The sequence below is a fragment of the Chiloscyllium plagiosum genome, unplaced genomic scaffold (assembly GCF_037043375.1).
Source record: "Chiloscyllium plagiosum isolate Xiang-an unplaced genomic scaffold, Cpla_swu_hap1 HiC_scaffold_17, whole genome shotgun sequence".
NCBI classification, from domain to species: Eukaryota; Metazoa; Chordata; class Chondrichthyes; order Orectolobiformes; family Hemiscylliidae; genus Chiloscyllium; species Chiloscyllium plagiosum.
Window position 1 is genome coordinate 74,778,727 of NW_028270155.1, and position 13,992 is coordinate 74,792,718.

At 47.1% G+C, this 13,992-nt stretch overlaps 1 protein-coding gene across 1 annotated transcript in view; it reads right to left on the reverse strand.

Moving 5' to 3' along the window:
• Positions 1–13,992, reverse strand: part of LOC122558594 (aspartate aminotransferase, mitochondrial) — a 53,602-nt gene that overhangs the window by 6,323 nt on the left and 33,287 nt on the right. Inside the window, exons 6-8 of the mRNA XM_043707367.2 lie at positions 9,108–9,212; positions 7,537–7,687; positions 3,829–3,994 (exon numbers count right to left, since the gene is read on the reverse strand). Of these exons, the coding sequence (XP_043563302.1) occupies positions 3,829–3,994; positions 7,537–7,687; positions 9,108–9,212 (422 nt within the window). The remainder of the gene's footprint in view (positions 1–3,828; positions 3,995–7,536; positions 7,688–9,107; positions 9,213–13,992) is intronic.

Below are 13,992 nucleotides of genomic sequence, written 5' to 3' on the forward strand. Positions count from 1 at the left end.
ATCTGCTGTTGTGATACCGGTTGAGGGATAAATATCATCCAGCAAAGAATGACGCGGTGCTGTAATGCAAAGGGATCGCTCTAGACGGTGATGTGTCCTCACTCTCACTCCTCAGAGGGATCGCTCTAGACGGTGATGTCGCCTCACTTTCACTCCTCAGAGGGACCACGCTAGACGGTGATGTCGCCTCACTCTCACTCCTCAGAGGGATCGCTCTAGACGGTGATGTCGCCTCACTCTCACTCCTCAGAGGGACCACGCTAGACGGTGATGTCGCCTCACTCTCACTCCTCAGAGGGACCACGCTAGACGGTGATGTCGCCTCACTCTCACTCCTCAGAGGGACCACGCTAGACGGTGATGTCGCCTCACTCTCACTCCTCAGAGGGATCGCTCTAGACGGTGATGTCGCCTCACTCTCACTCCTCAGAGGGATCGCTCTAGACGGTGATGTCGCCTCACTCTCACTCCTCAGAGGGACCACGCTAGACGGTGATGTCGCCTCACTCCTCAGAGGGATCGCTCTAGACGGTGATGTCGCCTCACTTTCACTCCTCAGAGGGACCACGCTAGACGGTGATGTCGCCTCACTCTCACTCCTCAGAGGGATCGCTCTAGACGGTGATGTCGCCTCACTCTCACTCCTCAGAGGGACCACGCTAGACGGTGATGTCGCCTCACTCTCACTCCTCAGAGGGATCGCTCTAGACGGTGATGTCGCCTCACTCTCACTCCTCAGAGGGACCACGCTAGACGGTGATGTCGCCTCACTCTCACTCCTCAGAGGGACCACGCTAGACGGTGATGTCGCCTCACTCTCACTCCTCAGAGGGACCACGCTAGACGGTGATGTCGCCTCACTCTCACTCCTCAGAGGGATCGCTCTAGACGGTGATGTCGCCTCACTCTCACTCCTCAGAGGGACCACGCTAGACGGTGATGTCGCCTCACTCTCACTCCTCAGAGGGATCGCTCTAGACGGTGATGTCGCCTCACTCTCACTCCTCAGAGGGACCACGCTAGACGGTGATGTCGCCTCACTCTCACTCCTCAGAGGGACCACGCTAGACGGTGATGTCGCCTCACTCTCACTCCTCAGAGGGATCGCTCTAGACGGTGATGTCGCCTCACTCTCACTCCTCAGAGGGACCACGCTAGACGGTGATGTCGCCTCACTCTCACTCCTCAGAGGGATCGCTCTAGACGGTGATGTCGCCTCACTCTCACTCCTCAGAGGGACCACGCTAGACGGTGATGTCGCCTCACTCTCACTCCTCAGAGGGACCACGCTAGACGGTGATGTCGCCTCACTCTCACTCCTCAGAGGGACCACGCTAGACGGTGATGTCGCCTCACTCTCACTCCTCAGAGAGATCGCTCTAGACGGTGATGTCGCCTCATTCTCACTCCTCAGAGGGACCACGCTAGACGGTGATGTCGCCTCACTCTCACTCCTCAGAGGGATCGCTCTAGACGGTGATGTCGCCTCACTTTCACTCCTCAGAGGGACCACGCTAGACGGTGATGTCGCCTCACTCTCACTCCTCAGAGGGATCGCTCTAGACGGTGATGTCGCCTCACTCTCACTCCTCAGAGGGACCACGCTAGACGGTGATGTCGCCTCACTCTCACTCCTCAGAGGGACCACGCTAGACGGTGATGTCGCCTCACTCTCACTCCTCAGAGGGACCACGCTAGACGGTGATGTCGCCTCACTCTCACTCCTCAGAGGGACCACGCTAGACGGTGATGTCGCCTCACTCTCACTCCTCAGAGGGACCACGCTAGACGGTGATGTCGCCTCCACAGATGATGCTGCTCATACGTCTGGCACGTTTTGTTTTAATAACAGGAAGAGGAGGCTCCCACTTAAGCCCTCATGCCTCTTCTTTCACTCAACAGAGTCACAGCAAATCTACAACCTTTGCCCTATATCCTTTCCAAACCTTAACCAATAAAAACAGCTATCCATCACAGATTTAAAACTAACGCTGAGACAGTGTGGAAACAGGCCCTTCGGCCCAACAAGTCCACACCGACCCGCAACCCACCCATTCCCCTACATTTACCCCTTTTACCTAACACTACAGGTGTCAATTGTCACGTAGAATCATAAAGATATACAGCACGGAAACAGACGCTTTGGTCCAACTCGTCCATGTCAACCACATACCCTAACATAGTCCCATTTGCTAGCATTTGGCCCATATTCCTCTAATTGGGGCGGCATGGTGGCTCAGTGGTCAGCACTGCTGCCTCACAGCACCAGGGACCAGGGTTCGATTCCCGCCTCGGGCTACTGACTGTGTGGAGTTAGCACGTTCTGCGTGGGTTTCCTCCGGGTGCTCCGGTTTCCTCCCACAGTCCAAAGATGTGCAGGTCAGGTGAATTGGCCGTGCTAAACTGCCCATTGTGTTAAGTGCCTTAATCAGGGGTAAATGTAGGGCAGAGGAATGGGACTGGGTGGGTTACTATTTCGAGGGTCGGTGTGGACTTGTTGGGCCGAAGGGCCTGTTCCCATACTGTAAGGGATGTAATCTAAACTCTTCCTATTCATGTACCCATCCAAATGACTTTTAAATGGTGTAATTGTACCAGCCTCCACCACTTCATCTGGCAGCTCATTCCATAAACACAGCAACCTCTGAGTGAAAAAGTTGCCCCTTAGGTCCCTTTTACATCTTTCCCCTCTCACCTTAAACCTCTGCCCTCTAGTTCTGGATTCCCTCACCCTGGGGTAAAAACCCTATTTACCCTATCCGCACCCGTCATGGTTTTACAAGCCTCTATAAGGTCACCTCTTAGCCTCTGACACTTCAGGGAAAATAGCCCCAGTCTACTCAGATTCTCCCGATAACTCAAACTCTCAAATCCCAGCAACAGCCTTGTAAAACGTTTTTATATAGAATCCCTACAGTGTGGAAGCAGCCCATCCGGCCCACTGTGTCCACACCAACCTTTCAAAGAGCATCCCACCCAGACCCACCCTTCCCTTGTAACTCTGCATTTCCTATGGCTAACCCACCTAGCCTGCACATCCCTGGACATTATGGGCAATTTAGCATGGCCAATCCACCTAACCTGCACATCTTTGGACTGTGGGAAGAAACCGGAGCATCCGGAGGAAACTCATGCAGACACAGGGAGAATTTGCAAACTCCACGCAGACAGCTATCCCAGGCTGGATTCAAACCTGGGTTCCTGGCGCTGTTAAGACAACAGTGCTAACCACTGAGACACCATACTGCCCCCTTTCTGAACCCTTTTCAAGTTTCCGAACATCCTTCCTATAGCAGGGAGGTCAGAATTGCATGCAGTATTCCAATATTGTGGAAGCACCCTTTTGCATGTGGAAGTGTCTTCTGAATTCACTTGAGAAACTAGCTTACAGGCTACATCCCTTGGTATGACTTCCCCAAACAGTGAAGCTAGTCTCCCTATCCTACCTGTTAAGTTTGGTCCAAGCCACCTGAAATTTTCTAAAATTGCAGGGATACAATCCTGGTTTGTGCAACCTCTTGTTATAATTCACCCCAAGTTAGTGTAATCACTGCTGGTAATTAAATGTTTAGAGCCCAGTAGAAGACAGTGCAGCACTCCCTCCATAGCACACAGTGAAGTCTGATTTGGGTTCAGATTCAACGGCCCAGAGCGCTACCCACTGAACCACATCTGAAGGGCACTCAAGGTCTTTGGTTTCAATCAGCTGAACCATTGCTCCATCTCAGGATTTCTTTTTAAACTCAAGGCGAGGCGGTGGGTTCTTCAGATAAAGCAGCTGCTGCGGGTAAACCTGAAAGATGCTCTTGGTCTTTGAGTCAGACTCACCACTCTTTTCGGAGCTCTGCTGTGTTCATGATGGCAGCAGCGATACGGGCTCCGTTTACTGGTGGGTTTGAATACATGGGCCGGATCAGGATCTTCAGCTGCGATTCCACCCGCTTCGCTTCATCGGGATCGCTGCAGATTACCGTGAATCCACCGACACGCTCACCTGCAAGTGAGAGAGCCCTGTTAACCCTCTGCAGTTCACTCATCGAGTCACATAGTTATACAGCATGGGAACAGATCCTTCAGTCCAACTTGACCAGACATGCTAAATTAATCCACTCCCATTTGCCAGCACTTGGTCCATGTCCCTCCAAACCCTCCCTATTCATCTACCCATCCAGATGCCTTTTAAATTCTTTAATTGTACCAGCCTCCACCACTTCCTCTGGCAGCTCATTCCATACATGCACCACCCTCTGCGAGAAAAAAGTTACCCCTTGGGTCCCTTTTGAATCCTGACCTTCTCACCTTAAACATTATGCTCTCTAGTTTTGGACTCCCCTAACCTGGGGAAAAGACCTTGGCCTATTCACCCTATCCATGTCCCCTCATCATTTTATAAGCCTCTATAAGATCACTCCTCAGCCTCTGATGGTCCAGGGAAAACAGCCCCAGCCTATTCAGCCTCTCCCTACAGCTCAAACTGTCAAAAGGACAGAACAGCAGCTGAAGCCTTCGAAAGCTATTCAGCAGTTTAGCATTAATATCGTAGAGAGGTGAAGAGTTCAGTTTCTAGTTTTCTGCTTGAACCCAATGTTTCTAAAAGGAGTGTTTCCAAGCTGGGATCGCTCTCTACGGGCACTAGCACAGCTCAGAGTTGCTATCTTTTATGCATGAACTTGTTAAAGGAATACTGCAGGGTAGTGAACATGGGCTGTGTTACAGCAGAGTCTGTACTGAGCGAACATTCACATAGCAGACAGTGATCAGAAGGACATACGACTGGCTGATGGTTTAAATTTCCCCTCCAAGTCTAGGGACTCTGATATCAATGCAACCCTCAGCCCCATAACAAATGATGAGCAGAAGAAGGTGATTGATGTGACCTGGAAAGTTCACTGGGTGAACGTTAGATCAGCACAGGATCTGCAGAAACCACTCACTCAAGTGGTTGAATACCCTGCACGTTCCTTGAACAAACCTCATGAGTGAAGGGAAGTCACTGAGAGTCCTAGAGAGTGCGATGCCAGCTTGGAAACAGTCACTTTGCCCTTTCACAGCAGTGAGGCACATAGCAGGCAGCAGGCACAGTCACAAAGAGTCATGGGTCAGACAGCGTAGAAAGGCCCTTCGGCCCATTGAGCCAGCACTGACCTAACTACAGCTAAAGGCGTGCTAATTCCAAATTCCTGTACTTACCATCACATTCAAGGATATAGGACATTTGAAATGCTCATCCAAATTTTTTTTTTTAAAGGCTGTAAAGTTTCCAGCCTCCTCTACCTTCCCAGGCAACACATTCCAGCTTCCCACCATCTGCTGAATGAAAACACTTTTGCCCAGAATCCCTCTGAATCTCCTCCCCTTACCCTAAAACTATGCCCTCTTGTGACTGACCCCTCAACAAAGGGGAACAGCTGCTGTCTATTCACCCTGTCCATACCCCTCATAACTTAACACACCTCAGTCATGTCCCCACTCAGTCTTCTCTGCTCTAAATAAAACAATCCAGGCCTACCTAGTCTCTCCTTATAGCTCAACATCTGTAACCCAGGCAACATCCTGGTGAACCTCCTCTGTACCCCCTCTAGTGCTATCAGATCCTTCCTGTAGTGAGGTGACCAAAACTACACGTAGTGCTCCAGTTGATCGGCTGACCAATACTCTGTACAACTCCAACATTACCTCCTTGCTTTTATACTCTATGCCATTACTGATGAAAGCAAGTATCCTGTTCATGTGGTCTGCCGACTTCAGGAATCTGTGAATAATTACCCAAGATCCCTCTATTCCTCGAAGCTACCCAGTGTCCTGCCATTCATTAACTACTCCCTCATCCTTTTTCTCCTTCCAATGTGCATCACCTCACATTGACGGAGGAACAATTCAGAAAGAACAGTATCCATCATATTCGCTTCCACACATCTCCCAGTGTTTGGAGGTTAGAATACCAGGGAATTTAAGGGCGGAACCAGACTGAAAGAAAAGAACATAGGACATGGCAAAGGCTAGCGGTAAGCCAGAGAATTTGGAAAAGTTTTAAAAACCAATAAAAGTCGACCAAAAAAACAATGAAGTGAGAGAGGAGGTAAACTTGCAAGTATATCAAGACAGAGAGCAAGAGTTTCTCTAAATATATAAAAAGGAAAAGCAAAACCAACTGAAAACAGGCCCTTTACAGAGCAAGGTTAGGGAAACAATAATGGGGAACCAGGCTGAGAGGCTGAATAAATACTTTGCAACCGTCTTCACAGTAGAAGACATTAACGGCATTCCAAAATTACTAAATAATTATGGGGCAAAAAGAGGAAATAAACACAATAACGATCACTAACGGGGCTAAGACCCAGTAAGTCCTTTGGACCTGATGGGATGCATTCTAGGATATTAAAGGAAGCAGCTACAGTGATAATGGATGCACTGGTCAATATCTGAACAAGTCCCATAGCTTTGGAAAACTACAATACAACAACTTGAAACGAGGAGGAGACAAAAACAGGCAAGGATAGGCCAGTTGGCTTAATGTCTGTTATTAGGAAAACGTTGGAGTCTGTTACAGTAACAGAGCACTTCGAAACACACAATATGAACAAGTTGAGTCAGCATGGGGTCATGGAGAGGAAACATGGCTCACAGATTTGACAGAATTATTTGAGGAGGTAGCTAGCAGGATAGATAACATGGGAAGCAATATCTGAAACATATTTGGATTTTCCGAAGGCTTTTGATAAGGTACCACACACATTAGGCCACTTATAAAATAGAATTGTTTTGAGGAGATAACAAGACAAAGGAAGAGTAGCAGATATCATGTGGATTTCCCAAAGGCAGCCGATAAGGTACCACACATAAGGTTAAGAGCTCGTGGAGTTTGGGATAGTGTAACAACATAAACAGTGGAATAAAACAGGGGATTTGGATAAAGGGAGAATTTTCATGATGAGATGATGTTGAGTAGGTTGGGTCTGTACTGATTGGAGTTTAGAAGAATGAGAGGTCATCTTATTGAAACTTACACATTTCTTGAGGTACCTGACAGGGTAGATGTGGAAGGGTTGTTCCCTCTTGTGGAAGAGTCTAGGAGCAGAGGGCATAATCTCAGAATAAGGGGTCATACATTTAAGACTGAGATGAGAAGGAATTTCTTCTCTAAGAGAGTAATGAATCTGTGGAAAAGAGATGTGGAAGCTGTTCAATGCTAAGATAGACAGACGTTCAATCAGTAAACAATTTCAAGGGTTATAGGGAGAAGATCTGAGGATGATCAGATCAGCCATGAACTCACTGAAGGGACTGATGGACTGACTTGCTCCTACATCTTATGGAGTGGCACTGGCAAAGGAACTGGGGTATGGAGCTGTCAATTTGCCTCTCCATCAGGAACGCTGACCAATTCGGACAGACTACACGAGGAGGAAAAATCAACCCAAAAGGAAGGCAGCTAGACAATTAATTCGCAAGTTGGTATTCATACACATTTGGAACAATTCAATCCCAAACCAAACTGCATTAACAAACTGCAGGAATCCGGGGATATTTACTTACCATACAGCCCCATGTTCTTGGCATAGGACTGTGACAGAACTATGTTAATCCCCTGCTCAAGGAAATGGCGCACAGCCCAGGCATCTCTGTCAGCATCTCCACTTGCAAAACCCTGGTAAGCCATGTCGAAGAATGGGAAGAGGTTTCTTTTCTGGACAGCAAAACAAAGTTAGAAGCTCTCAGCTCCGTATACCAACTGGTTTGATAGCACTTTATTTAAACAGGTATATGTACTACCATGTCAATTACTGCACATTGTCTCCTATTACAGCAAGATTAATCACACAACATAAAAGAAATGCTATACTGTTAGGTACTTCAGCAGCATTCTCAGCAGAAAACAACACATACAAAATAGGGGCGGCTCAGTGGTCAGCACTGCTGCCTCACAGCACCAGGGTCCCAGGTTCGATTCCAGCCTCGGGTGACTGTGGGTGATTTGGAATTTGCACGTTCTCCCCGTCCAGAGACATGCAGATTAGGTGGATTCACCACAGGAAATGCAGGGTTACAGAGACCAGGTGAGTCTGGGTGGGATGTTCTTCAGAGGGTCGGTGTGGACTCGATGGGTCGAATGGCCTGCTTGCACACTCAGGATTCTATAATTAGGTTAAAAGGGAATATATTCTCAAATGTCACCATTTATAAATAAATAAGCTTTAAAATAAACAATATAAATTTTAAAATCAAACCTACTTGGCTTTAATTGGTCAGCTTCCATCTATTGGCAGAGGTTGGTGAGTTGCACTAACTAATCTCTGCCACAAGGTGGAGCCCAGGGGCTTCAGTGCGAGATCAGAACAGCAGCCAGAAGACACTGGACACCGAGATGTTAAAGGTGAGAATGGGGCTGGAGGTTTGTGAGGAGTGGCATGTTGGCTCAGTGGTTAGCACTGCTGCCTCACAGCGCCAGGGACCTGGGTTCAATTCCAGCCTCAGGCGACTCTCTGTGTGGAGTTTGCACATCCTCCCAGTGTCTTCGTGGGTTTCCTCTGGGTGCTCCGGTTTCCTCCCACAGTCCAAAGGTGTGCGGGTCAGGTGAATTGGCCATGCTAAATTACCCGTATTGTTCAGGGATGTGTAGGTTAGGTGTATTAGTCTGGGGTAAATATAGAGTAATATGGTAGCGAATGGGGTCTGAGGGATACTCTTTGGAGGGTCAATATGGACTTGTTGGGCCAAATGGCCTGTTTCCACCTAGGGATTCTGTGAGGGAGTGCAGTGGCAGGAAGGTCAGGAGGACTGAGTGCAGGAGTGAAAGCATGGCAAGAAGTTCTTCAGAGGATGCAGGCCACATGGGAAGTTTAGCAAATAGTATTAGACGTAAATTATTAACATTAAATAAATATACTGTCACTATTTTAATAACATAGTTGAAGGAAAATGTCAACTGTCAACTTTAAATGGTGAATAACTGGATAAATGAGATATAGTGTGGTGGACTTTAACTCAAAAGAAGAGCTTCAAAGAGGTTCCGACGCATTCCCACCATCTCAACTGAGACAGATGTGGGAAAAAACTGTTTGCTGCAAAACCCGGCACTTTGAAACACGCCAGGGCCCATCTCTCACCTTGACCATCATCGCCAGCTCCTTCCATTGCTCAGGCCTCGGGTCTACCCCAGTCGGGTTGTGCGCACAAGCGTGAAACAGGATGATAGTTTGTTCTGGAATTTTCTGCAACAGACACAGGAAAAACAAAATTGGAATGTCAAAATATACTCAAATATATTCTTATTTTTAAGGCACAAACAAACATTTGAAACCCCTGATTATACAAGGTGATACTTTCCTCATGATTCCCAACATAATCTCTGCGCAGTCCTGAATTCTCAGATCGCCGTTCAGGATGTGGTTCCCAGGATATTCAGCAGCGTGCAGCATATTTGTGCTTTCATTTGGAATTGGCTAACTTTACATCATCAGCTGGAAGCCTTTGGTCCATTGCTGGGAATTTAAAGTTTACTATAGGGGCGGCATGGTGGCTCAGTGGTTAGCACTGCTGCCTTACAACGCCAGGGACCCTGGTTCGATTCCAGCCTCGGGTAACTGTCTGTGTGGAGTTTGCACATTGTCCCTGTGTCTGTGTGGGTTTGCTCCGGTTTCCTCCCACATTCCAAAGATGTGCAGGTCAGGTGAATTGGCCATGCTAAATTTTCCATAGTTGTTAGGTGCAATCGTCAGGGGAGGGGGGGTGGGTGGGTTACTCTTCGGAGGATCGGTGTCGACTGGTTGGGCCGAAGGGCCTGTTTCCACACTGTAGGGAATCTAATCTAATCGTTGTTGAGTACAGAACTAGAGTAAAGCTATCTGTGCACCACAGCTATTATTTCAATAACAAAACAGAATAGGTCATCCCGGAATTCCTCGGTTCAAAACAGTGTTTTGAATCGAGGAATTTTGTGTTTGTGTGATGGTCATATGTTGACATTGCTTGCACACAGAGTCACTTACTCATCAGAGATGCTTAATCGGATATAAATGATGTCATATGAAAAGGTGTTGTGAAAATTTTACGTCATTTTACGTCACAAATTGATGTCAACCAAAAGGTCATTCCATCTCTTTACCAAACTGGCAGCAATTTGTTATGAATCACCGGAATACTATACAATATAATTCAGCATCTGTAGTGCCCCTTCAGGAGTTTATTTTCCCCTTTCTAGAGATCCTAGGCCTCAAATTGTCTTAGATCACAGCAAATGTCAGATAACTGCAATGATCTATCCTTGTTCTACAAACTAAGCATTTGAAAATCATCCAACATTATAGTCAAAGGTTTTCGGTGAGTTCAAGGATGCATTTGGAGTTTATAATCAGACTGAACTCATGGTAATGGGAGTGCAATGTGAGGAAATGAAGTGAGATATTATCACTCCGAAACACTAACAAGCAAAAGTGATTTGCTTCTCCTCCAACAAGATTAGTATACAAACATTAAAATCTTCCATCTCCACATCCAAGTTATTAAAACTGGAGCGGCAGTTAGAGGCAATTAGGAATCTACAGAAGCAAGGGGGTGTGATGGATGGCAGTTATAGGAAGGGAGAAAAACCACAGAGACAGTCAGGTAGGTGGGTTACCACCAGGAAAGGTAAGAGAGGGAGGCAGGTAGTGCAAGAGTCTCCTGTAGCTACCCCGATCTCAAACAAGTATGCTGTTTTGGAAAATGTAGGGGGCGATGGACTCTCGAGAATGTAGCACGAAGAGCCAAGTTTCCGGGACCGAGATAGGCTCTAATGTAACGAGGGGTACGTAAGTTCCAAGTGATCGATTGTAATAGGGGACTCTCCAGTCAGAGGTACACACAGATGTTTCAGCGGCCAACAGTGTAACCCCCCTGGTGCCAGGATCAAGGATATCTTTGACAGAGTGCAGAATGTTCTCAACGGGGAGTGGGCTAAGCAGAAGGTCGGTGTACACATTGGAGCTAATGACATAGCAAGGGAAAAGGATGAGATTCTGAAGGAAGAATATAGAAAATTAGGCAGGAATTTAAAAAGGAGGTTCTTGAGGGTAGTAATATCTGGATTACTCCCATTGGCATGAGCTTAAAAGGATAGGAATAGGAGGATACAGCAGGTGACTGCATGGCTGAGGAGCTGGTGGAGGGGAGAAAGGTTCACATTTTAGCATCGTTGGAATCTCTTCTGGAGCAGAAGTGACCTGTATAAGGAGGACGGATTGCACCCGAATTGGAAGGGGACTAATATACTGGCAGGGAGATTTGTTAGAACTGCTCGAGAGGAATTAGACTATTAAGGTGGGGGGGGGGGGGGGGGGGGCGGGCTGGTGGTGGGCAGGTAGGGATCCAGGAAGATAGTGAGAAAAGAGATCCATCGGATACTGGTCCAGTTGGGAAAAGGAACAAGTCAGTCAGGGCAGGCAGGGACAAAACAGAAAATGAGGTCGGGCTGATAAATTAAACTGTATTTATTTCGATGCAAGGGGCCTAACAGGGAAGGCAGATGAACTCAGGGCATGGTTAGGTACATGGACTGGGATATCATAGCAATTACAGAAACATGGCTCGGGGTGGGCAGGACTGGCAGCTTAATGTTCCAGGATACAAATGCTACAGGAAGGATAGAAAGGGAGGCAAGTGAGGAGGGGGAGTGGCATTTTTGATAAGGGACAGCATTATAGCTGTACTTAGGGAGAATATTCCCGGAAATACATCCAGGGAAGTTATCTGGATGGAACTGAGAAATAAGTTTGGGATGATCACCTGACTAGAATTGTACTATAGACTCCCCAATAGTCAACAGGAAATTGTGAAAAAGGTTGTAATGAGATTTCTGTTATCTGTAAGAATACTAGGTTGTAATGGTAGGGGATTTTAACCTTCCAAACATAGACCAGGACTGCCATAGTGTTCAGGGTTTGGATAGAGAGGAATTTGTGAATCTCCAAGAACAGAAGATACGAAGATAGGTGGAGTTGTGGACAGTGAGGAGGGCTGTTGTCGGCTGCAGAGGGACTTAGATATGATGCAGAGCTGGGCTGAGGAGTGGCAGATGGAGTTCAACCCTGCCAAGTGTGAGGTTGTCCATTTTGGAAGAACAAATAAGAATGCGGAATACAGGGTTAATAGTAGGGTTCTAAGTCAGGTGGAGGAACAGAGGGATCTTGGGGTCTATGTACAAAGATCTTTGAAGGTTGCCACTCAGGTGGATAGAGTTTGTAAGAAGGCCTATGGAGTATTATCGTTCATTAGCAGAGGGATTGAATTCAAGAGTCGTGAAGTGATGTTGCAGCTGTACAGGACTTTGGTTAGGCCACAGTTGGAGTACTGTGTGCAGTTCTGGTCGCCTCACTTTAGGAAAGATGTGGAAGCTTTGGAGAGGGTGCAGAGAAGATTTACCAGGATGTTGCCTGGAATGGAGAGGAAGTCGTACGAGGATAGGTTGAGAGTTCTCGGCCTTTTCTCGTTGGAACGGCGAAGGATGAGGGGTGACTTGATAGAGGTTTAGAAGATGATCAGAGGAATAGATAGAGTAGACAGTCAGAAACTTTTTCCCCGGGTACAACAGAGTGTTACAAGGGGACATAAATTTAAGGTGAAGGGTGGAAGGTATAGGGGAGATGTCAGGGGTGGGTTCTTTACCCAGAGAGTGGTGGGGGCATGGAATGCTCTGCCCGTGGGAGTGGTAGAGTCGGAATCATTGGCAACCTTTAAGCGGCATTTGGATAGGTACATGGATGGGTACTTCATCTAGGTTAGAAGTTCGGCACAACATCGTGGGCCGAAGGGCCTGTTCTGTGCTGTATTGTTCTATGTTCTAACATTTTCTGATTCAGTATGTGGTTGTAACTACTAGAGAAGGTGCAAAACTTGACCTACTCTTGGGAAATAAGGCAGGGCAGGTGACTGAGGTGTCAGTGGGGGAGCACTTTGGGGCCAGCGACCATAATTCCATTAGATTTAAAATAGTGATGGAAAAGGATAGACCAGATCTAAAAGTTGAAGTTCTATATTGGAGAACGGCCAATTTGGACGGTATTAGGCAAGAACTCTCGAAAGCTGACTGGGGGCAGATGTTCGCAGGTAAAGGGACGGCTGAAAAATGGGAAGCCTTCAGAAAGAGATAACAAGAGTCCAGAGAAAGAATATTCCTGTCAGGGTGAAAGGAAAGGCTGGTAGGTATAGGGAATGCTGGATGACTAGGGAATTGAGGGCTTGTTCAAGAAAAAGAGGGAAGTATATGTCAGGTATAGACAGCAGAGATTGAGCGAACCCTTAGAAGAGTATTAAGGCAGTAGGAGTATACTTAAGAGGGAAATCAGGAGAGCAAAGAGGGGACATGAGATAGCTTTGGCAAATAGGGTTAAGGAGAATGCAAAGGAATTTTGTAAGTATATTAAGGACAAAAGGGCAACTAGGGAGAGAATAGGAACCCTCAAAAATCAGCAAGGCAGCATATGTGTGGAACCGCAGGAGATGGGGAAGAAAATAACTGAGTATTTTGCATCAGTGTTTACTGTGGAGAAGGACATGGAAGACACAGAATGTGGGGAAATAGATGGTGACATCTTGAAAAATGTCCATATTACAGAGGTGGTGGTGCTGGATGTCTTAAAATGGGTAAAGGTGGATAAATCCCCAGGACCTGATCAGATGTACTCTCGAACTCTGTGGGAAACTAAGGAAGTGATTGCTGGGCCTCTTGCTGAGATATTTACATCATCGATAGTCACAGGTGAGGTGCCAGAAGACTGGAGGTTGGCTAATGCGGTGCCACTATTTAAGAAGGGTGGTAAGGACAAGCCAGGGAACTATAGACCGGTGAGCCTGACGTCGGTAGTGAGCAAGTTGTTGGAGAGAATTTGAGGGACAGGATTTATGTGCATTTGGATAGGCAAGGACTGATTATGGATAGTCAATGTGGCTTTGTGCATTAAGTTTTTTGAAGTCATAATGAAGAGGACTGATTAGGGCAGAGTGGTGGATGTGATC